Below are 25,634 nucleotides of genomic sequence, written 5' to 3' on the forward strand. Positions count from 1 at the left end.
TTAACTTGAATTTTTAAAAGAAGCACTAAATTTTCCCAAATTTATGTTAATTTTGAAGGGAGAAGAAATGTTGCATAAAAGCCTGAAAATGTCTTCCTTTCCACTAACGCTAATATGAACTTGTAGCAAATGTAAACACTTGAGCTAAAGTAATTGCAACATTTTGTACTTTTAAATACTTTCACTCATCATCTACCTTTACCTTGTGATGTGGTAAAGTTTATCATAAATTACATCTTCACCTCATCAATGAGGAAATTGATGCTCAGTGTGGTAAGGTGGCTTGTCCAAATTCACAAAACTAATAAGTAACAATGCAGGAACTGAACCCTCTGTTTTAGCTTAGTGTCCTTTGCACTCTAAGGAAAGAGAAGTAATAATTCACTTTTAAACACTTTTGAACTAAAATTTTTTAGAATATATATGCCAAAAGTACACGGGTACAGCATGACAAAGATGGTGGCCAGCAAAGCAGATATGGAGATGGAGACTACGGATAACTTGCAGGTGGCTGCAGTGGTCTTGCCAAAAGATATTTCCTTGTTTTTATAAAGCTTGGTGAAAAGTTTGAATTTTTAAATAATATTGTAGATGTGACCCAACAGACATGTATGTGAGTTATGTCTTACACTTTACATGATTTATTCATGTACAGCTCACACGCAGCACAGCCTTTTGGGATGGACAGTCATCCTTACACTGAAATTGTTTCCCTGGTTATTAACATGCGATTTAAACATACACACATTTCCTTTCAGATAATGAAAACACTGGTTTTCTTTTGTAGTATGGAGACTATCAGATTCCTCTGTTTTATGAGGTAATAATGCCCACTTGTAAGGGGTAATACAAGGACTATGGGAGTTCACCTTGGATAAGGTGGGTAGAGAGAGCTGGTGAAGAGTGATCCATTAATACATGTGAGCCCCCACACTTCATCTCCCATGTTATATTGATGTTAATGGGTACTGAGTTTGCTGGCTTTAAATTCTGATTAATAAAAGCCTTTACCATTAAAAAAAATCTTGGCTGTAAGATGGGGTACTCATTTCTCTTCCATTCATTCATAAGCACTATCTTCAAAGCAAAGATTCTTACTAACATGAATAAGACTGAGCCATCTGAAATAAGAATTTATACCTTCCTATAAAAAAACAAGAGCTTTTCCCCTAAGGTCAGGAACAAGACGAAGATGTCCACTCCCACCACTTTTATTCAATATAGTACTGCAAGTCCTAGCCACAGCAATCAGACAAGAAAAAAAAGAATAAAAGGCATCCAAATTGGTAAGGAAGAAGTAAAATTTTCACTATGTGTATATGATGTGATACTATATAGAGAAAACCTTAAAGACGCCACTAAAAAACTACTAGAACTGATAAATGAATTCAGTAAAGTCACAGGATACAAAATTAACATACAGAAATCAGTTGTTTTTCTATACACCAATAATGAAGTACCAACAAAAAAATTAAGAAAACAATCCCATTTACAGTTGCACCCAACATAACAAAATACCTAGGAATAAACTTAACCAAGGAGGTGAAAGGCTCGTGCTCTGAAAACTATAAACTACTGATGAAATAACTTGAAGATGACACAAACAAATGGAAAGATACTCCATGCTCATGAACTGGGGCAACCAATATTGTTAAAATATGTGCACATATTACCCAAAGCATTCTACAGATTCAATGTAATCCTTATCAAAAACACTAACATTTTTTGCAGAACTAGAATAATCCTAAAATCTTATGGAACCACAAAATATCCCAGATAGCCAAAGCAGTCTTGAGAAAGAGGGAAAAAATGAAGGTATCACAATCCCAGAATTCAAGATATAATACAAAGCTGTAGTAATCAAAAATAGTATGTCACTAGCACAGAAATAGACACATAGATCAATAGAACAGAACAGATAGCCTTTTATATCCATTATTTTATGATCAAATAATCTCTGACAAAGCAGGAAAGAATATCCAATGGGAAAAAGACAGTCTTTTCAACAAATGGTGTGGGAAAACTGGACAGCTACATGAAAAAGAATGAAACCGGACCACTTTCTTACACCAACCACAAAAATAAACTCAGAAAGGATTAAAGACTTAAATATGAGACCTGAAAACATAAACTTCCTAGAAGAAAACATAAGTAGTAATCTATCTGACATCAGCCACAGAAGCGTTTTTCTAGCTATGTCTCCTTCGCCAAAGGAAACAAAAGCAAAATGAAACTACCGGGACTACCGCAACATAAAAAGGTTTTGCACAGTGAATGAAACCGCCGACAAGGGACATCTGAGTGACTCAGTGGTTGAGCGTCTGCCTTCGGCTCAGGGCGTGTGATCCTGGCATCCGGGATCGAGTCCCACATCGGGCTCCCTACAAGGAGCCTACTTCTCCCTCTGCCTGTGTCTCTGCCTCTCTCTCTCTGTCTCTCATGAATAAATAAATAAATCTTAAAAATAAAACTGCCAACAAAATAAAAAGGCAACCTACTGAACGGGGGGAGATATATGCAAATGATATTTCTGATAAGGGATTAGTATCCAAAAATATATTTAAAGAACTTACAACTTAACACCAAAATATAATTTTATTAAAAATGGGCAGAGGACATGAAAAGACATTGGTCAATAGACACATGAAAAGATGCTTAACATCACTCATCACCTGGGTAATGAAAAGCAAAACCACAATGAGATATCACCTCACACCTGTCAAAATGGCTACAATCAAAAAGTCAAGAAATAACAAGTGTTGGCAAGAATGTGGAGAAAAAGGAACCCTCATGCAGTGTTGGTGGGAATGCAAGCTGGTGTGGCCACTGTGGAAAACAGTATGGAGGTTCCTCAAGAAATTAAAAATAGAATTATCATATGATCCACCAATTACACTATTTTGTTTTACCTAAAGAAAATGAAAACACTAATTTGAAAAGACATACACATCCCTACATTTATTGGAGCATTATTTACAATAGCCAAATATAGAAGCAACCCAAGTATCCATCTACAGAAGAATGGATAAAGATGTGGCATATATATTAAATGGAAGTCATGGGGATGTAATGTACAGCACAGAGAATATGGTTATTATAATAACTTTGTATAGTGACAGATGCCAACTAGACAAGGAGTGGGAGTGGGAGTGATCTCATAATGTATAAAAATATCCAATCACTATTATGTACGCCTGAAACTAAGAGGATACTGTATGTCAGTTATACTGATAAAAAAAAGATCCATACTTTATGCAAAGCTCTATAGTGTTCATTACTTTTAACATTCATTCCTGACTATGTGAATGGGTGTGTTTATTTTTTTCACATTATAATTTTTAGCATGGATATCTGAAGGGATGTGTACTGGCTATAATTCTAGGATGGTTCAAACCAATCTTGTCCTTCATCCCAGGAAGGGTTAATTCTACCCAAATTCACAGTGGGAAGGAGGGAAGTGACATATACTAGGAAAAAATCCTTAGTCTTTTAATCAGAGCAATATTACGGATGAAAATGAACATATATTGTGTCACATGGAGTTCGGTCTCCACGATGGTCTATACTTCCAGATCTAAGACTGACCATCGCAGTAATGAGGAATGTTCAAGAATGTGGGTTCAGCTTCAAGGCCATGTGATCATAAGAGAAACAGCACTGGGCAGGAAGATGCCCGTTAGAGCAAGTGAAACAGTGAATGACCAGCGAGGAGCCCCGGATGGAGTGTGTGAGCATGCCCATTCAAAATCACCTTTAAGAGGGTGGAGAAAAAGATTGTAATTAAATGACCAGGGAGCAAAATGAAGAGAAGAGACTTTGATTTCTCTTCTCTTCATTGAAGAAAAAGGATTTCTATTTATAAGGCTATCAAATGGAGTGGGCAGCACCTGAAATGAAACAGACAGGAATACTTTAGTCTACAGAAAGGCAGGTGGATGACTCCAGAAGTGGCCAACGGGGAAGAGAATGATTATCCGGCAATTTTTAGGTATGTAGAAAAAAAAACTGACATGCTGGAGTGGGCAGTCATAGTTCATGGAATTTGGATAAGAATGGGGAAAAGGGCACGTAGAATTTAGAGTGTGATTTTTCTACTGGACACAGTGCACGGCCACTGACTACAGAAGAACAGAAAAATATTTAAGTCATGATTAAATGACTCCAGTTGGAGTCTAATAAGTGCATTGGGAGACAATGTGCATTGGCAGAGTCCTGCTTAATGGCTCAGGAGACAGAGACAGCACATGGCAGTCCTGGCTTCCTAAGGGAGTAACTTCTGGGGCGTCACAGTTCAAAAGGTAATGGAGGCCTTTTAAAGGGCTTGCTCAAATCCCATTTAGAATATTGTGCACAGCAGCACTTACCCACTAAAAATAGGCCATTCGAGTGTTTGAGGAAGTGTTGAGGGTGGCGGTGCTCGCAGGAGGCGAGGGCCACGTGAGGGCAGTCTTTGAGAGCTGAGCATGTGAAGATGTGAAAAGAGGTGATTCAATCAAGGTTTCCGAGCATCTGATGGGCTCACACAAAGAAGCCAGGGCAAGACCTATTCACACTGCCCCGGGGCGGGGGGGGGGGGGGGGGGCGGGATAAAGGATGCTACAGACTGTTAATTAATACTAAGGAGGGGAGGGACTCTGTAGGCAAGACCTTGTTTTTGCAGAGCCATCCATAAGTGGGGTAGATGAAGATGACGCAGAGTTAAGAAAGAGGAGTAGGCAAGGGATGTGCCTTGTTAAAGCCCTGCAGCAGAGGCTTCTCGGGGAAACAGCCTCGCCCCCGCCTCTCCCCTCAAACCCAAGTTCCCACTCTGTGACTTCTCACCACCCTCACAGAAGCTCCTTCTGCACCCCCGCCCCATGTCTCCAGGGGGGAACAGTATCAGCAGGTGCAGGGGCTGCTCATTGGAAACACTGTCACTGTCCTGGGATCCAGCAGGCAGGGGTCTGCAAGGTTTGCGAGAGGCATCTGTGTGCTTGCACAGGAGACGCTGCCAGATGCAGCTTCTCTAGTCACACATTTGGGGTTTTTTGTTTGTTTTTGTTTTTAAACACTTTATTTATTTATTCATGAGACACAGACAGAGGCAGAGACACAGGCAGAGGGAGAAGCAGGCTCCATGCAGGGAGCCCGATGTGGGACTCGATCCCGGGACTCCAGGATCTCGCCCTGGGCCGAAGGCAGGCGCCAAACCCCTGAGCCACCCAGGGACCCCCTAGTCACACATTTGTTAAGTGACTTTAACTGCTGACTGGTTCAGGAAGGAGCACATGATAAAGATGGGCTCCATTCTTTTTCCAAAATGGTAAATCAGTCAGTTGATGAATTTATTGCTCTCTGTCTTGCACACACACACTCACATACACACAGAGTCTCTGGTGGTGGATTTGTTCTCTTCATCATTAATGATTTCTACTGGCACTCCAAGATGAAAACAAAGAATAAAATCGCAGCCAGCCTGGGTCCCAGATCCTCAGTGACACTGCCGTCCTGTGGCAGCTGTCCCACTACAGATCAAGTGGCTGACTGCTCAGCCACCACCTCGTGTTTCCAAATGGCTCCAAGCAAGCCCCTCCATAGGCAGCCAGAGCCACTGCTCAGGAGGCCTCGCCTGCTACAGCACCTGCCCCCGTAGTTGCCACCGTTCCCGCTGGCACTGTCAGTACCTGCTCTGTCCTGGCCCTTGATGGGGCAAGAACAGATTGAGGGACATGGAGAGAAGGGGTTCTGGGGGGTTCTTTGGACCCGAGGAGGAACCTGATCTTGACATCACGTCCAGCTTGCAGAAGACGGAGCGGCTGGTTGATGGTCAGCCCGCCCCCAGCTTGCAGGATGGTGGCTCTAGATGTGGTGGATCGAAACTGGCCTGGGTTCGAACAAGAATATTGCCAGTGCTGCCAAGGTCAGGGAAATAATCGGGAATCAGACTGCGGCCAAAATAAGCGAAACCATTTGCCCTTCCTGCTTGCAAAGAACCTTGCCAGACTGTCTGACAACAGACAGGGCAGGCAGTGGTTGGCCAAGAATTAGCACTGAGGCCTGGCAGCATTTCATGGCACTTGAAAGGAACGTGGCCACAGCTGCATATACACACCAACACGCATGTGGGAGTGACTGACGAGGCATGGCAATGGCCTCAGCACATCACTTAACCATGACCAGTGACCTCTGATGATCAGCCACCATCTTCCTGCCCGCCTTGCTTCTTTCTTACAGATGTCAATTCGCACGTCCTGATATGGCACGTCCTAGTGTTGCCTCATTTTGCCATCCCAAATATTCACTCTTAGCAAATCAAATTAACTTTTAAAATTATTACTACCATCAGTTAACAGCTGCGCCCTGACTAGTGGTCCCAAGCTTACAGAGTCTGTCTCTTTCAATACCACCTTCTTCTCAGGGAAAAACAAATCAGCTAGGGCTTCTGAAATTGGTCAAATGCAAAAACATTTTCTTTTCAGAGGAGACTTTTGACATATTCCTCCTCCCTGAGTAAAAATTTTCTTCAAATTTAACTGATTGCTTTTTAATTCAATATTTTGGATAAGGTTAAAGTAACAATAAAATCCTATTTACAAGCTAAGGAAAAAATGCATTCATTTTTTAAATACTTGTATTTTTCTTTATTTTAAATAAATATTGGAGTCAAAAGTACAAAGATTTGAGAAGGGAAAGCCTATGATTAAGAAATGTGATACTTTACCAAATTTGGTATTATATCAAAATATAGTTTATAATTGGGGGCATATAGGAAAATATCCTCATATATAAAAGGTTTCAGAAATTAAGTACTCTTTCTGGTAAACAATAAACATTCATGCATGATAAAAAATACCTAGCAAGTTAGCAGTAACAAAAAGCAACTTTCTTAACTTGATAAAGGGCATCGACAAAAATATGTATGGCAAATGTCATATAACTAATATTGAACACATTCTCTTTAAGATTAAGAATGAGGCAAGGGTGCCATCTCTCACTACTTCTGTCCCACCTTTCACTGCAAAGCTTAGCCAGTGTAGCAAATAAGAAAAAGAAATAAAAGTTACAAAGATTAGAAAAGAGGAAACTGTCATTATTTGCAGATGATATAATTTTCATGTGTGGAAAATCTAAAACAATATTTAGGGAAATTATTTGAGTAAGTGAGGGAGTTTGGCAAATTTGCAGAATGCAAACCCATACAAAAAGTGTATTTCTATGCACTATTACGGCAGAAACCAATAAGCAAATGATTATTTATAAGAGCAACACAAATATAAAACACTTTGGATTATAGCAAACAAAAATTTGGGAAGCCATCATTGGAGAAAATTTTAAAATTCTATTGGAAGATATTAAAGAGACCTAAATAGACTAAGACCTATGTTATGTTACAGCATAACATATGGGCTTAATATCAAAGATGTCAATTCTCACTGAACTAAGTTTTATTGCATTTCTTATCAAATCCAGTGGGGTTTTTCATGGAGCTTCACAAGTATACTATAAAACTATTGGAAGAGCAAAGGGACAGAAATACCCAAGACACCCTGAAGAAGATTAATAGAATAAATATAAAATTAAGAATTTAATTTTAGTTCTGTTAATTGACACCATAAAGTGAAAAGGCTCAAAATGTTAAAAATAACTAACATGAGTGTGTATCCAGAGTGCATAAATAATGCCTGTGAATGAGTAAGAAGACAATCCATAAGAAAAGTGGACAAATGTCATAAACAGGCATTTCCCCAAAGCTATCATGAGCAGCCCATGAACAAATGAAAAGACACTGAGTTGTGTTACTGAACAGAGCATGGAAACTAAAACCACGGGAGGATACCTTTTCACACCATAAGAAGGACCACATGTTAAAATCCAGCAGTGCCTCAGATGGACAGGGCTGTGGAGGCATCTTCATGTACTGCTGGGGGGAGTTTAAGTTCTCAGCACCACCAGGTACAGGTAAGAGAAGTTCTCATATGTGACATGTGCCCACAATATCCATAGCATTGTTTGTGATGGCATCGAGCTGGGAACAATTTAAACATCAATCAATCAAACATGAATGAGCTGGGACCATAGTATAAGAGAATATTATACAGCAGGATAAACAAATGGACTCCAGCTCCATACATCACGTGGATGGGCCTCACAAATGGTGCTAAACAGAGTGTTGACTTTCTCTTTCTTTCTTTTTTTTTTTTTTTTTAAGATTTTATTTATTTGAGAGAGAATATGAGCAGGGCCAGGGGCACAGAGACAGGGACAAGCAGACTCTCCAATGAACAGAGAGACCACCTTGGGCTCAATCCCAGAACCCCGGGATCATGACATAAGCCAAAGGCAGATGCTTAACCAATTGAGCCACCCAGGTGCCCCAAGTGTTTACTTCTTCTAGTCAGCCACAGAATTGATTCAAAAGTAAGCAAAACAAATGAATTTATTATTTAGGAAATCATATGTATGTGGTACACCTTTAGATTTAGAACAAGGATTGACTTGGCACTTACTCTGGTACAAAGTTTTTTGGGGACACAGCTACATCTGTTTGCTTATGTATTATCTGTGGCTTCTTTCACACTGCAACATAGAATTGAATTCCTGTGATAAGATTGTATGGCCCATAGAGCTGAAAATATTTACTATTTGGCCTTTATAGAGAAAGTTTGCTGATCCCTGCTTTACAGGAAAGAAAAGAGTGATTAACCAATCCTCGTGATAGTCGTTACCTCCAAGGACGTACTGTGAATGTGATGAGAGAGAGCTTCAAACATCCTGAAATAAGGAATTTTCTTTAAAAAAAAACAAGTGTCCCCCCCACCCCAGAATTCTTTCTTATGAATTTCTGTGAGGGACACAGAATTCTAGTACTACTATCCCTTAAAGTGTACATACATGGTTTATATACTTTTTGTTTGTATGATGCCTTCTACAATGTAAACATATTTCTTAAAGATTTATTTATTTATTTATTTATTTATTTATTTATTTATTTATTTATTTATGAGAAAGCATGGAGGGGTGAAGAAGGAGGGGAGGGGGGGATCAGACTCCCCATTGAGCAAGGAGCCTGACGTGGGGCTCAATCCCAGGACCCTGAGATCATGACCTGAGTGGAAGGCAGATGCTTAACCAACTGACCCACCCAGGCACCCCAATTTAAGAGGTAAGAGAGAGGTAAGAGAAATTGCTCCTGATCTTAGAAGTCACCACCATGGATACTGAGGATCCTGGAATTCTATGACTTATGTCCTACATCTGTATCTGATACTGACTCTGTCATCATCTTGTTTTGTGCAGAGAAGGAAGTTCTCCTAATCTTTCCAAGCAACAGGCTGTGTTCAGGAGTAGCTTTCTACTCTAAAATTCTAGCCCTCCCAGAGGTATAGGATGAAAAAGTGTCTTAGCATTTGAAAAGACAGAGGCAAGATCCCCCAGTCTAACCACCCTGCTGTGCAGAATTCCCGTAACAATATCCCATACAAATGGCCTCACCCCTATGCTTGTGCACATACTGCGAGGAAGGCTGGGGTCACAAGTAGCCTGTCTGTGGCTGTGGAATTCCCACCAAGACCAAGTGCTCCCATATCCTGCTCCCAAACCCACCTCTTCAATTTCTGACTATTTTTAGAAGCCCATGTTGAAAGTGACTTGAATATCATCTCATCTGGGCTTGTTAGTGATGTAGAGGCTGCACTTGGATGCATTTGGGATCCAGGCCTGTGTGTGGCCATGGGGACAATATTGGGACACACCAAGAGCCCATGCACTTCTCCATGTGACCCTCCACTCTCAGGCCAATGCTAGTGGTCAGATACTCTTCATTATCTTAGAATAAATTTTCTGCCACTCTAGCTTCTCCCACGGGTCCCCGTGTTGCTTTCTGTGCATCGCAAAAACACATCTCTCATTCACAAGATATTACAAATGCTTGCATTTCCTTTTAGTAAAGTGTAATGTTCAACTTGCCTGTAGAGATCTGGGATCAGCTTGTCCTCATACCGAGCACATAGGTTGTTGAGAAGTTGCTCGTGCTGGCCAAACAAGCGGATGTAGTTGGAGGCAGGGAAAGGCTCTTTAGAAAGGCACGTGATGGTTTCCACCATTTTATACTTGTTAATATGTATTCGGAAGTAAGTCCCATTTTTTGCATTCCCTGTTACTATTTCTGAACCCTGGTAGGGGGGGAATGGGGAGGAGAATCAGAAAAACAACATTAGAAACATTTCTGGAGTTTGGGAACTTTATCCTAGCAAAATAGTTTTAATATATAACAGGTTATACCTTATCACACATCACAAATAACAGTAATAAATATTGACTAAACTCAGCAGAAGCTAACCCAGTTTCAGAAACCACATACTGGACTTAATGACTAAATGTTCCTCAGGATATTTTAAACTGTGATTGCGTTGTTCTGCGTTTCTAAATAAGTTGCCTGGTTACAACCAATTCTGTGCTATTCAATACCTCACACAGCTAGTGCAAGGAACTGGGTTTATTCTCTTCTGTGAGGTGTGTTAAGACTGTTAATTTTTAAAATTTTTTCACAGCACTGTTTTGAGAAAAACTTCCTAGTCAACGGTGATTGGAAAGAATTTCAGGTTTTTAAAAAAGTTTATGTAAGCAAAAGGAATAAGTAAAAGGTGAATCCCTGCCAGCTGGATGCAGAGAGATCAGCTGTTTGGTCAGGTCTGTTCCCAGGAAGAAGGTTCAAGTTCATGGGAAGGAAGTACACATGCATGTGCTGCAGGCTTCTTGTTAGCTTGTACGTTGTCAGAGGTGTTGATGGATGGCTTTGTGTCCCCTAGAAGCTGGCTAACACTGCAGCATGAACCCAAAGGATAAATCCCATGTCACATCCACTTTTTCTATTTCAGCCCTTAATGGCTACCGACCTACCAATTGGAGACATGCTCCCCACCAGCTCAGGCAATCAAATCGAGAACCCTCAGTGGAAAAACATGGGTTCTATTGGTGATGGCTGAAAGTGCACTTTGCCCCTAGACTCTGAACTTAGCACACAGTTATATTCAATAAAGGTTTCCTGAGTGCATATAGATTTAAGCTTTTGCTCTGCACTTGAATGTGGCATTTTAGAAATCCAAGGCAAGTTGGACTACACTGATCCCAAACATTTACTTAGTCCTGGACATCCCCTGGGGATTTTGTCTAAACAAGGACACAAGGTTTAAGGTTTAACTGAATTTTTAAATAAACTGAAACACCTTATGGGTGTTTGGGCAACACGTGGCAAAGGCTTGGGGAGGAATCTGCCGATGGAAAGGGCACATGGTGAGATGTATAGGAGGGATATCAGGTAAACCTTGGGCCAACCCCACATGTGTGTGTGAAACTAGTTATCTAGGGGTCAGGGAGAGAGCAGGTGTGGCTTAGGAAGGGGGTTTGGAGGTGGCACCTTGAGGGAGGTGCAAGTCATCCAACACTTACACAGATGGATGGATGCAGACGGGAAATCTACCTCCACAGCTGCGTGGAAAGCATCAACCAACAGAACAATGGTACATCCACACAATGGGATCAACACATCCAATAGAAATCATTGGTAAACTATATTTCACAACAGGAAAATACATTTACAGCACATTTGATACTATAGTAGTATAAATTTATGCTTTATAACTTACACAGCATCATTCTATTTTTATAAACATACATAGTATCATTCTATTTGTTTTTCTATCAACACTTTAACAAAACTGTTCATATGGTCAATTTCTGTGGTCTATAGGCTGGATCACTTTTAGTGTTTCCCTTTCTGCTCATTTGATCATCTATTGTTCCTATTTTTTAAAATGACTATCACTTCTAACATGATAAAAAGTTAGTTTAAAATATAGTGGCTGTGTTGTGGCACAGAATCAGACTCCTGATGAACAAACAGGAGTGAAAGAGAAATGAAACAAAGTAGAAGCAGCAAGGGAGAAGGAGGGAAGGAGGGATGGAGGGAATGAGAGAAGGACGGAAGGAGAGATGGTGGGAGGGAGGAGTCTGGTGCAGAAGAGTGGGGCTTGTCTGGACTCAAGAATTGAGTCTGGAAAGGCCAGGACTGAGCACTAGCTGCAGGTGGCCTGCTCTCCTTGCCCAATCTTCCCTTCACCTTTGCTCCTGTCGCAAGAATTTCTCTAGTCTTAGATAGCCCCACAGACTTTCTTCCATCAGGTGTGTTTCCTCGTCTTGACTTCTCAGAGTGAGCAACAAACACCTCCCAGAGTGAGGCATGTGACATCACAGGCATGTCTGACATGCCAGACATTTACCTGGCAGCCCATCGTAGCAAAGGCTATTTTTGAATTAAATACACATGGCACTGTGAGAGTGAAGAATGTGCCTGCCAAGTGTGTTTCTAAGATTAAATACAAGACTTTAAAGACCATTCGAGTTTGGCACCAGCAGCTTTAGGCTCAGCTGCCCCCCCACCCTCCCAATGGGTGGCGGGCAGCCTTTCTCAGGAGGGATGCCTCAGTGCAAAGTCGAGTAAGTCTCTGAGATGGGGCCGCTCCCGCGCCCTTGTGGTTGGGCAGCTGGGGGGCGGGGCATCCAGAAGAGGGGGTACTGGCAACAGCTCCAGCATAGATTTAGTGCCAGGTTTCCCCAGGGCTCGCTGGAGGGCATAGTCCACAATCCCACAAGGTCTTGGCTCTTCCACCTTCTCTTTAAAATTTCTTTAAACTTGGAGATTAAGGCAGGGAATCCAGGCATCAAGGGGCACAGCTTGTGATCCACACATGTGACAGACTTTGACTTTGCAAAGTGTTTCACTTCTGCTCACAAGAACTCTGTGCTTAGGGGGACTGATTTGGCCAAGGCTGAGCACCTCAATTCTTGGGCCACAGTAACTTAGTTGGTTGTTTTTTTTTGTTTTTTTTTTTTAAAGATTTTCTTTATTTATTCATGAGAAACACAGAGAGAGAGAGAGAGGCAAAGACACAGGCAGAGGGAGAAGCAGGCTCCCTGTGGGGAATCTGATGTGGGATCCAATCCCAGGACCCCGGGATCACACCCTGAGCCGAAGGCAGATGCTCAACCACTGAGCCACCCAGGCATCCTGGTTGGTGGTGTCTTGACACCTATTTGTAGAGCCTGGCTAGGTTGCTGGTTAAGAGTCTGAGCGGGACATGCACTCCAGGGTCAGCCTGTCCCAGAAGGGTGATATAGTCAGCATCGATTCCAATGATTTGTCCTCATGGTATCTGTTGGGGTGGGGGTGGTCTTCTTTATAATTTAAATACTGAATTACAATCTTTGGGCTGCCTCTATGTTTTTGCACATTATAGCTATGAGGGCTTTAAGATTGCAGAAAGTGGCCATGCTGTAGTGGAAAAAATGACCACGCTGTGGTAAGATAGCTGATCTCAACTATGAAATAATTTTGTCCATTTTAATGTGATTTGGCATTGTGTTAGCATAACCAGGGGGCCGTTCTGGAAATGTGGAATGCATCGAAATATTTTGCATTGACATTAAAGACAAGCCATCTACAGATGGGCTTCTCAGACACAAATTACTCTTGTACGGCCAGGCAGACTCATCTGAATTTCTTAGGTCATTCCTAGTCACAGTTACTGATAGACTCAGAAAATCCAATGAAGAGCAGAACTCTCTCTGCCTATCCTCACAGAAAATCACTCCATTAAATGATAACTTAGGCAGCTTCTAGCCCTGCCACCGCGTAAGGGGTTTTGAGGTAATGATGATGATTTCATACACTTTCCAACTCTTTGGGATGTGTCTAGTTGCTTCCTTTATTTTAAGTATATTAGTAAATTGTTAGGAAATGTGGATTTTTTTTCTTTTTTGAAATGTGGATCTTGAATTTAAGATTTTGGTGGAGTAACTGGTTCTGGTGTAGTATTTTTCCTTCTTCCTTCTTCCCTGAATACAATTATCCTTTCGAGTTCCTTTATGATTTTGACAAAGGTTGGAAAATGGCTCTGGAATTCATGCCAAATGGAAGACACAGGAGTAATCAGACTTGGTGTGCAAGAAATCAAGTCCCCAGCTCTCATGATGAACACACAATTTTAAATTTGATGGTATCCAAGGCAGAATTTGTTGTGACAAATTTCTTTATTCTGTGGTGTATAAGCCAACAAAGCATGTGGACTGGAATCTGTAAATTAGTTTATTATGTAGGGGTCTCCTTTCTTCTTTTTGTCAGGTTACCTCTCAGAAAGCTCATGAATTACTAAAGTATCTTCTTACTTAAATATTCTAATTAGTGAGTGCTATAGAAGTCTGGTAAAATTCATCTGCACTACATTTATTATAAGAATAGCAGTTCAGTTTCTCTAGTGAAATATTATTCAATGGGCTCCATTCTCAATCAATTGGTTATATTTAGGTGACTGTCTGACCATTTTGGCAACAATTTTACTTAAATTAATTCCAACCCCAAAAGATTGCCATGGAACCATCCTACATTTTTTTTTATTGGAGAATAAAATGGATAAAAATCTGTTTAAATCTGTACTAATTAAAAAGGAGGCCCACCTGGCAAAATGGTTAATTAAAGTCAGGGGTCCTGTTCAAATACTGTCATAGCACCAGCCAAAGAATCTATTTAAGTTGCATTCTTATTAAAACTAATTATCTAAAAAAAAAGCCCCTTTTAAGGGGGTCTTTATTCAAAACCTTCTCTGACTTTATTCAGAGGGAGGGCCCATGGTTCATAAATAAATGACACTGCATGTAGGAAACCACAGTGTTCTTGAAGAATCTGGTTCTGTCTGAAACCAAGTCTAATATTTTGTCCCCATCCCACATACTCATCTGCAATTTGACCTTGACACTCTTCTCATTGAGAGATGAGCTCTATGTCCTCTCTCCTTGAATCCCGGTGGGCTGTGACTATTCCAACAGATGAAGTGGGGGAGTGACACTGTGTGACCATTGAGGATAAGTCATAAAAGGTCCTGCAGCTTCCAGCTTGTTAATGAAGACACATGCCCTTGGAGCCCTGAGTCATCATATAAGAAGTCTGACTACTCTGAGGCTGCTGTGCTGTGAGAAAACCCAGGTGACCAGGACAGCCTGGGTGTGATGCTTCGGTCAGCACTCCCTGTGATTGAGTCATCCCAGCCCAGGTGAGTTCAAGCCTTCTGATCCACCCACTGAGTCACAACGAATCTTATAGTCTCCTCAGCTGAGGCTCCAGGCACCAAAGGGCAGAGACAAGCCATTCCCACTGTGTCCTGTCCAAATTCCTAACCCACCGAATCTGTGAGCAGAATCAAATGGCTATTTCATGTTGCTCAGTTTTGTTACATAGCAACAGATACCATAAACACTATTCTCTATGATCTTTTATTTGTAAGAAAAATCTGGAATCAGACCATGTATAAAGGATATACCTCAAAGACTCTGGGAGAAGCCCAAAGGAAATAAGGTTTTTTTCTTAAGATTTTATTTATTTATTCATGAGAGACACACAGAGAGAGGCAGAGACATAGGCAGAGGAAGAAGCAGGCTCCCTGAGGGGCGCCCAATGTGGAACTCGATCCTAGGACCCCAGGATCACGACCTGAGCCAAAGGCAGATGCTCAACCACTGAGCCACACAAGTTCCTCTGGAAATAAGTTTTAAATACATCTATCCTACCCTGCAAGAACTTGGTTTCATTATTTATCTGGAATTATAATTAACAACAACATCCACCACTGACTGGTTACCTCTTTTTTTCCTTAAAGGCACTATTACTTTATATGTGATCCCTAATAATACCAGAAATACAGAGAAGTTGGTAATTTGTTCAAAGACCATGGGAAGTACATGGAAGAGCTGGGATTCTGCTTTCCAGAAGGGAGAAAGGTGAGAGGCAAATAGCCTATGCCATTTTGAGTCTGCCTCCCTTAAAGGAATGTTCCAATGTTCCAAGCTTCTACTTACATCTCATTGGCCAAAACCCACCATATGGCCAACCCTATTCTCATGGAAATCTGGGAAATACGTTTATTTTACATTGGGAAGCCTATTAACCCTCAAAAATACTCAGGATAAGAAAACAGGCAACTTCTAGTGTTTGCCTCAGAGACAAAAAAAAGCAAACATGACACATCAAACATCAGGTTGGGACCGTCTGCCAGAGGATCTAATCTGAGCAGGTTGCTGACTGACCAACTGCACTGTGTCCCTTCTACTTTCGTTGAACCCAGGGGGTGTCCCACCCCACAGCTTTTGCTTTTCCTGGATGGCCCTTCTGGGATAATTCAGGCAGGACAGGAGAACAATGTGTTCTGGATGGACATCCCAGACTCTAAACAATGTATTTGTATACTGCCATATACTGCTCTATTGGAGCATCACAGATTACCTCAAAACTTAGCAACTTATTGTCCTTTAACAGGTGGTTGGATAAATAATTTGCATTCCATCCAAGCAATGGAATTATTTAGCACTAAAAAGAAATTCCCTATCAAGCTATGAGAAGACATGGTGGAAACCAGTGCACATCTCTCAGTGAAAGCAGCAATCTGAAACCATGCTGTATGATTCCAACTATATGACATTCTAGAAAAGAAAAAACAATGGAGACCATGAAAAGATCAGTGGTTGCTGAGGGTCGTGGGGAGGGACGGATGAATGGGCAGAGCACATAGGAGCTTTAGAGCCATGAAACTACTCTGTATGACACTATAATGGTGGATACATACCATTCATTATACATTTGCCCAAACCCACAGAATGTTTAACACCAAGAGAGAACTCTAAACTGTGGACTTCGGGTGACAATGAGGTGTCATTGTAGGTTCATCCATTGTAACAAATATGCCACTCTGGTGGGGGTGTCGATCACAGAAGAGGTTATGTGTAAATGGGGATGGGGGTACATGGGAAAATGTCAGTACTTTCCCCTCAATTTTGCTGTGAAGCTAAACCTGCTCTAAAAAAATATTCTATTAAAAACACTTAATGGCTTAAAACAACAATAAACTATTACCTCGATGCTTGGGAGTCAGAAGTTAGGAGCAGCTTAGTTGTGGGACTCTGGCTCAAAGTCTCTCATAAGTTTGTAGTCAAGATGTCTGCTGGGGCCACATCATCTGAAGCCTTGACTGGGGTTGGAGGATTTACATCCAAGGTGGCTCCCTCACATGACTGGCAAATTGCTAATGGCTGGTACAGGGCAGCCTGGCTGACCTTACAACATGGCAGCAAATGATCCAGGAGGGTACAAGTTAGAGTTGTAATATCTTCCATGATTTAGCTTTGGAAGTCACACACAGTCATTTCCACAATATCCTGTTGGCTACATAGGTCAGCCCTACTCTGTTTGGGTGGGGACCACATAAAGGCATGAATACCAAGGGGCAAGAATCACGGGGCCATCTTGGGAGCTGGCTACCACGTGGCTTTTCTGATGAACAGTACATTATACTAAAGACTCTGAATAAAGAATTTCATCCCCCTGTAAAGAAAGTGTTATATTTGAAAGTAAAATGAAATTTAGGAATAATACTTACAAAACTAGGCTGGGCCATTTGTACCTCTAAGGGAGTTGGAATGGCAGGTTTGGCAATATGCAGATAGTGGTAAGAACCAGGAAGAATGCCTCCTACAGGAAATGGAAAGTTTTCCACATTTTAATTTACTTGTTAATGAAGTGGTAATGGAGTTGATATATTTGTATATAGCACATAAGACATAGACAAAGAGATGCTTACCATGGTGTATGCTACTCAAACTATCCCAAGTACAAGTATTAGCAAGAAACTTTGTGAGATTGATTTTATTAAACAAAATCAATGTAAATGTGCCATTGTACCCCATAATATAGCCAGCAATGCTCCAGAAGATGTGCCAAGCTAATCTTGTGTGTCCTATGATTTCCCATAATCCCTGGCATTCTAATCTATGCCTGTCAAAGCCAGACCAAGACCTATAGAGGCTTTAAATGTTGCAGTGAAATAAATAAATAAATAAATAAATAAATAAATAAATAAATAAATAAATAAATAAATGTTGCAGTGATAATCCCATTCCCTGTCACTCTTTCATTATGTAACCAAAACATTAAAGTGGGTATTATTAAGGAAAATCAACAAAGTTCTTATTCAATACTTTAGACAATTATCATTATGAAATTCTTACTATTTCAAGCTTATCCCATAGAATGAGCTTGATATAGCTCTGCTCTTTGACTCCCATTCCTTCTCTTCTTTTCCCATGGTCATTACCTTTCCTAAGTTCTCAACCCAAAATGAGAAGCAGAGCAGGATTTATCAGAGTCCATTTAGTTAGGTAGGAAATTACAAGGACTGGAATGTAGGACTTGTGACTCCTTAGTTCATGCTCTGTTTACTGGATTAGGGTCCATGGATACCTTAAAGGGTCCATGATGGCTTTAAAGATTGGTCCATCAACCTCCTGGAAATGAACTTACAATTTTGTAAATATGTGCATTTTTGTGATAGAAAATCCACAACATTCAAAGACACTACTTTCAAAGATATCTCTCATCTGCCAAACACAAAAAAAATCCTATATTACTCGTACAGTGATCTCCTTATATTCACAACCATTACAGCTGTGAATGGTTTAGTTTATCCATCTAGATAAGAAGCCAAGGCCTAGGACATTTGGAAGGGTCTCCTTATCTCCAAGTTTATAGTGAGAACAAAAGTTTAGCATGGTGTCGGGCATTGTCTCACTAACCAGTTGTGAGTGACCTTTGGGTAAGTTACTGATTATTCCTAGTCTCTCTTCATGTACCTGTAAAATGGGGACCACAGTTATGATGTGATCCATAATACATGCTCAAAATACAAAGGACCATGATAAAATGCCAGGTCCATAATAAATCCTTAAAAATGAGACTGAGCCCTCCTCTGTCTCTGTGCAAACCCACTGAGAGACAGAGAAGCCTCCTTACCAAGCCTAAGAGAAACATGGGGGGTTGCTCTGAGCGCTGATCCAGATCCAATGAGTGGCTTCATCAAAGGAAAGAAGGTGACCTAATACACACCTTGGATCTTGGCTCCCTTGTACATGGGGATGAGTCGGTCAAGATCAGCTGGTGGTTCAGTCACAGGCTCAAGGGTTGGATCAAAGAGACTGAGCATAGCTGCTGCCAGCTGGAAGCCAATTTCTTTGGAGCTGAAGCTGCTATGAGTCCATTCATTTGAGTAATATTTATTGGAGAATTTGGTGAGGGAACCAGCAGCTCTGATGGCTACGTCGTTGGTGTGGAAGTTGGTATCAATCACAAGTCGGCTATCATAGACAAGACATGCATCATTGAGTGCTTTAAATGTTTCATAATCCACATTCTTCTCACAGAAGCTGAAGAACATCTACAAAGCAAACATTCATGTTATTACTCAGTTATCACACTTCATTTTACATTCTCAAGAGTATGAATAGTCTCCAGAGCACCTTATTACTGGGGGCATACAAAAAACCAAAACAAAAAAATAACAATGCTTAATCTACTAAAATGTCATAATGATGGTAGTGGTAGTGGTGGTGGTGGTGGTGTGTGTGTGTGAAAAGAGCGAGAGAGACAGAGGGAGAGAGTCTGTCTTTGGTATGAAGAACAAATTAAGATATCTAGTATCACCTTTTTTTGTAATCACTCAATTTGGATATCCACTGGAGAGAAGAATGCCAAGTGATGGAGTATCTCTCAGAAAAGTAATTTTTTTTCCCTGTAAGGAGATTTACATCCATAGAGACATTGCTTTCCCTTCATTTGCCTACACTTTAAATAGTTCTATCTCAGCCTCTATTTTCTTCTTCCTGTGTCCAACACTTAGGTCTCTCCAGGTTCCTTCTTGGAGTCACCACAACCAGTCTTGAGTCATCAGATTGCCTTGTTTCTGCTCCCCATTTAAAAAAAAAAGATTTTATGTATTTATTTGAGAGTGGGAGAGACTGAGAGAGAGAGCACGAGCAGGGCAGAGGGAAAGGGACAAGCAGACTCCCAGCTGAGCAAGGAGCCCAACAGGGTCTCAATCCCAGGATTCTGGATCATGACCTAGGCTGAAGGCATTTGCTTGACCAACTGAGTCACCCAGGCACCCCTTGTTCCTGCCCTTTTAAATCCAGAAATCCTGTCCCTGAAGGATACCTCAGTAAGGAGGAGAGTCCCATCAGCCTCAGTATCTCCCAGCTCTGGGCTCCTACCTTGTGCCTTCCTGCTCTGGCATGGAAATTAGTCATTCAGTAAATATCCCAGCTGGAGCATCTGGTGGGCACCCAGGAGGCTCTACCACTGGGCAGAAGGAAGCAAGGTGCTGATGTGAGTTCAAAATACCAACTCAAGAGTTCTGCTTCTGGTATAATGGTATAATCCTCTCAGACTAATCCTTTCACTGATAAAACCATAAACTCTGGTCGAAGTATAAAAACAATTATCTGAGAATTCCAAAGAGCATTTAAAAGGAGATAAATGGTGGAGGACAGTAGAAATTTGGAACAATAACCAGAATGAAGGTAATTTCTCTTATTTTGGTGGAAAGAGAATAGATTGTAGTCAGTTTATTCACTAGCAGAAGAATAAAGATGGTAGAGGAAAGAGTCAGTGAACTTGAAGTTAACATCAATAGAGATTATTCAATGTGAAAAACAGAGAGAGAAGAAACAAAGAGAGTGAAGCAAATGAATAGGGCCTTACAGACTCATGAGAGAAAAAGAAAAAGTTTAACAGATATATAACTAGAGTCCCAGGAAGAGAAGAGAGAAGAATGAGGCAAAAAAATAATGGCCAAGATTTTGTCAAAATGTAGTGAAAGTTAAGTGTATGGATTCAGAAGTTGAGTGAAGAACTTTGAATAAGATAAATTCAAGAAAAACTATGCTTTAAGACAAAATAAATATGGAACTCACAGCATAAACTGAAAACTGAACATTAAGAGAAAATCTTGAAAGCACCCAGGGGAACATGACACATTAAATATAGGGAAACAATGGCTTGAATGATGACAGATTTTTTAAAAATCAGAACTCAAAAATGTCAGAAGACCATGGAAAAAAAAATCTTCAAAGTGCTGAAAGGAAAAAAAAACAACCTGTCAGGCCATGGTTTTATATCCAGTAGAAATATCCTTTAAGAACAAAGGTAAAATAAAGTTATTTTCAGGTAGAGGAAAATTAGAGAACCACTGCCAGCAGACCTGCAACTGTATGTGCTATAGAAAGTTGTTCAGGTTGGGGCAGCCCAGAGGGCTCAGCGGCTTAGCGCCACCTTCAGCCAGGGTGTGATCCTGGAGACCCAGGATGGAGTCCCACGTCAAGATCCCTGCATGGAGCCTGCTTCTCCCTCTGCCTGTGTCTCTGCCTCTCTCTCTCTCTCTCTCTCTCTCTCTCTATCTCTCATGAATAAATAAATAAAATCTTTTTTTTAAAAAGAAAGTTGATCAGGGTGAAAGGAAATTATATCAGATGGAAATCTGGATCTTCAGAAATGAAGGCAGAACAATAAAATAGGAAAATATGTGGGTAAATACAGAAGTATATTTTTCTTCTTAAGTTCTTTAAAGTATTTATGACTATTTAAAACAAAAGTTATACTTTTGTTGGTTTTTCAATGTGTATAGATACATGACAAATATAACAGAAAAGGATGTCCAGAAAGTGGGGAGAAGGGAGCTATACGGTTGCAAGGTTTTTATATTTTATGTGAAATGATACAACATCAACACTAACTAGAATGTAAAAGATTACTGATGTATATTATAATCCATAGGAAACTGCTAAAAAAGAAAATAAGATATACACCAAAACCCAATTGAAATGGAATACTAAAAAATAATTCTAACTTTTAAAAAGCAGGCAAAGGGGACTAGAAAACAAAAAACAGAGGACACAAACAGTAAACCAATAACAAAATGGTAGACCTAAAGCTAGCCATATAAATAATTACATTAAACACTTGTGGCCTAAGCAATTAAAATGCAGAAAGAATAAAAGAGCATGTGGTAGGTAGATTTCTAAGCTTGTCTCCAAGATTCCCACCCCTCCCTTTGAGTATGAGCATGAAATGGGACTGTGATGGGAGGTCACACCCTGATAGAACTATGGCATAGCTGACTTTAAGATATTCTCTGTGGTTCTGACCTATTCAGGTAAGCCATTAACGACAGTAGATTTTTCCCAAAGAAGATTTGAAGTGTGAGGGGAATTTGACACGAAAAACACTCTGTTCTGGCTTGACAAAAAAAGCCATGTGGCAAGGAATGTGGATGGTCTCTCGGAACAGAGAGTGAACCTTGTCTGAACAGCAAGCAAACAGGGACCTTGGGTCCTCAGCTGCAATAAATTAAATTCAACCACAGAGTCAAGCTTCTGCAGCCTGACCAACACTATGATTTTAGCCTTGAGGGTCCTTGGGCAGAGAAGCCAGTCACATCATGACTTCCAACTTGTAGAACTATGAGCTAACAAATGGATGCTATTATAGTTTGCTAAGTTTGTCATAACTTGTTATGCAGCAATAAAAATACTAACAAAATCTACTTTATGATACCTATAAGAGACACTGAATATACAGACACAGAAAGTAAATAGATGGAAAAAATAAACCATGCAAACAGTAAACATAAGAAGGATATCAGATAAAGTGAACCTTAAAATAAGGGATATTATTAGAGATAAAGGGGCATGTTTCATAACAATAAAAAGGACAATTAATGAGGCAGACATAACAATTACAAATGTTCATGTTTTTAATAACAGAGCCTCAAAAAGATAAAGCAAAAAGTAACAGAATTAAAGGGAGAAATAGAAAATCCCACAATAATAGTAAGAGATTTTAATGTCTCTCTCTTGGCAATTGATAGAACGAGACCAAAAACTATCAGTAAAGACAAAGAAGATTCAAACATCAATCAGCCACACTGAACGAATTGTAACTTACACGTGGAATCACTGTATAACTACACCTGAAACACCTGAAACTAATGTAACACTGTGTGCCTGCTATACTTCAATTTAAAAAATTGCTATGTACCCTACGTTCAACAATGGCAAACTACATATTCTTTATATGTTTATGCTTGGATATAAAACAAGTCTCAATAAATCTTAAAGGATTAAAATCATAAAGAATATATCTCTGACCACAATGATATTAAATGAGAAAGCAATAAAAATATGACATCTAAGAACACCACACTTCTAGATTATCCAAGGGTCAAAAAAGAAATGATAGGGAGATTAGAAAATATTTTTGAGCTAAATGATAATGAATGTTCAACATATTAAAACTTATATGATACAGGCAACACAAAAGAAATTAGCTTTAAATGTGTATATATATAAATAATGGCTTAAGGTTATACATTAAGGAACTAATAAAGGGCAAAGGAAATCCAGAGCAAGCAGAAGAAAATAATTGAGACAAAAGAAAATTAATAGATTTGAAAGCTGGTTCTTTGAAAAGGGTTAATAAAGTCAGCAAACATCTAGCTAGACAGAAAACTTTAGACAGTTCTGGGTCTCACTCCTCTCTCATCAGTTTGGCAGGGAAAGAGAGATTGAAAGCAATTCTCCAATACCAGAAATGAAATACAGGCTATGCTACAGATTTTAGACCTTACATAGATAATACGAGAGCATATGAACAACTTAATGCCAACATTTAACCACTTTAAATGAAATGGATGAATTTCTTGAAAAATACAATAACCAAAATTGACATATGAAGAAGCAGAAAATCTGAGTAGCCTTAGAGCTAATGAGGAAATTGAATTCATCAGAAATCTTCCCATAACATGAACTCCAGTCCCAGATGGTTTCATTGGTTAATTCTGTCAAACATTTGAGGAAAAAATAATAACAATCTTTCACAAACTTTTTCAGAAAACAGAGGAGGGGGAAACATTGCCTAAATTATTTTATGAGGCCAGAATTGCCCAAATACTGAAAACTTATAAGGATATTACACAAACCAGGAAACTACAGATCAAGAACCCTCATGAATATAGTTGTAAAACAGTTTCAAAAGTTCTTTAAACATTAGCAAATCAAATCAACAATATATAGAAGGATAATAAATCGTGAATGACCAGGGTTTATTCCAGAAATGTAAGGTTTGCTGAACAATTTGAAATTCAATCCATGTAATTCATCTTGTCAATAGTATTAAGGAGAAAAGAATATGATCTTTTTTAATAGACAAGAAAAAATATTTGACAAAATTCAATTGCTATTCATGATAAATTTTCTGAGCAAACTAAGAATGAAAGGTTAATTCCTCAGTCAGATAAAAGGCACTAAAGAAAACTATACCGGTAACCTCATATAAAGGGGTGAAGGCCTAAAGTTATCATCTGAGATATGGAAAAAGGAAAGAATGTCCATTTCCTGCACTTCCAGTCAACATTTCACTGGAGTTCTAGCCAGCAGAATAAGCAAGTAAATTAAATAAAAGATCTAAACATGGGAAACAAGTAAAACAGTTCCTACTTGCCACTGGTATATTTAATTGGATCTAGAAAGCAATTATTGGAACTAAAAAGTGAATTTAGCAATGACTCAGGATACAATGTTTATATACAAAATCAACTGCATTTTGTATACTAGTAGCGATCAGTTGGAAAACAAAATTTACAAACCCATTTATAATAGCTCAGATACTGCACAAAGGAAGATAGACTAATGGCCAATAAGCACATGAAAAGATGCTCAATATCATTAATCATCAGGAAATCACAAATTAAAAACACAATGATACATCATGTCATGCCCACTAGAATTACTAAAATGAGAAAGACTGATAATACCAAGTCCTTGAAAGAATAGAGCAACTGAAACTCTCATCCATTGCTGGTAGAAATATGAAATGACACTGCTACTTTAGAAAGCAGCATGGCAGCTTCTTGAAAAGGTAAACATTCACTGACCATATGACCTAGCCATTCTTTGGATGTACAGCTACAAGAAGTGAAAGTGTGCCGACACAAAGATGCATTCGAGAATGTACATAGCAACTGAATGGATAAACCAAATGTGATACAGCTATACAATGGAATACTACTCACCAATGAAAAGGAATGAACCAGTGACAAACGGAATAATATGGATGAATCTCAATGCCATTGCACTGACCAGATATAAACTAGTATATAATGTATGATGCCAGTTATAAAAACGTTAGCTTAAGCAGGTACATATGCTTGTGACACCACTTTTAGTTTGCCTGTCCTGCTACAATAAAGTACCACACAGCTGCTGGGTGGCTCAAAACAACAGAAATTTATTCTCTCACAGTTCTGGAGATATCTAAAGTCATGATGTTGCCATGACCATGCTCCCTCTTGAAGCTCTAGGGAAGACTCCTTCCTTGTTTCATCCTAGTGTCTGGTGGTCACCAGCAATCCTTGCTGCTCCATGACTCATAGCTGATGCCATTTCATCATATGGCCTCTTTCCCCAAGTGTCTCTTCTGAATCAAACCTTTCTTTCCATGAATAAGCACCCATCATTACATTTAGGGCTCTCCCCAATCCAGTATGACCTTCTCTTCAGTTGATAAGATCTAACATGATCCTATTTCCAAATGAGGTCACATTCATAGGTACTGGGGATTAGGACCATATCTTTGGGGTAGGCATAATTCAACCCACAACACTGTGACCACAGTCAAGATAATGAATGTATTCACCCCCACCAAAAGTTTCCTAATTCCCTGACAGAGA

General features: G+C 39.8%; 1 protein-coding gene across 11 annotated transcripts in view; it reads right to left on the bottom strand.

The window, feature by feature from the left end:
• The window catches only part of CFAP61 (cilia and flagella associated protein 61), a 275,980-nt gene that overhangs the window by 44,000 nt on the left and 206,346 nt on the right, over positions 1-25,634 (bottom strand). For all 11 annotated transcript variants that reach the window (XM_038571435.1, XM_038571437.1, XM_038571436.1 and 8 more), the window contains 3 exons: positions 18,962-19,289; positions 17,460-17,551; positions 9,946-10,151 (listed from right to left, as the gene is read on the bottom strand). In XM_038571435.1, the coding sequence (XP_038427363.1) occupies positions 9,946-10,151; positions 17,460-17,551; positions 18,962-19,289 (626 nt within the window). The remainder of the gene's footprint in view (positions 1-9,945; positions 10,152-17,459; positions 17,552-18,961; positions 19,290-25,634) is intronic.

This window comes from Canis lupus, chromosome 24, assembly GCF_011100685.1.
Source record: "Canis lupus familiaris isolate Mischka breed German Shepherd chromosome 24, alternate assembly UU_Cfam_GSD_1.0, whole genome shotgun sequence".
In the NCBI taxonomy this organism is placed as follows: domain Eukaryota; kingdom Metazoa; phylum Chordata; class Mammalia; order Carnivora; family Canidae; genus Canis; species Canis lupus.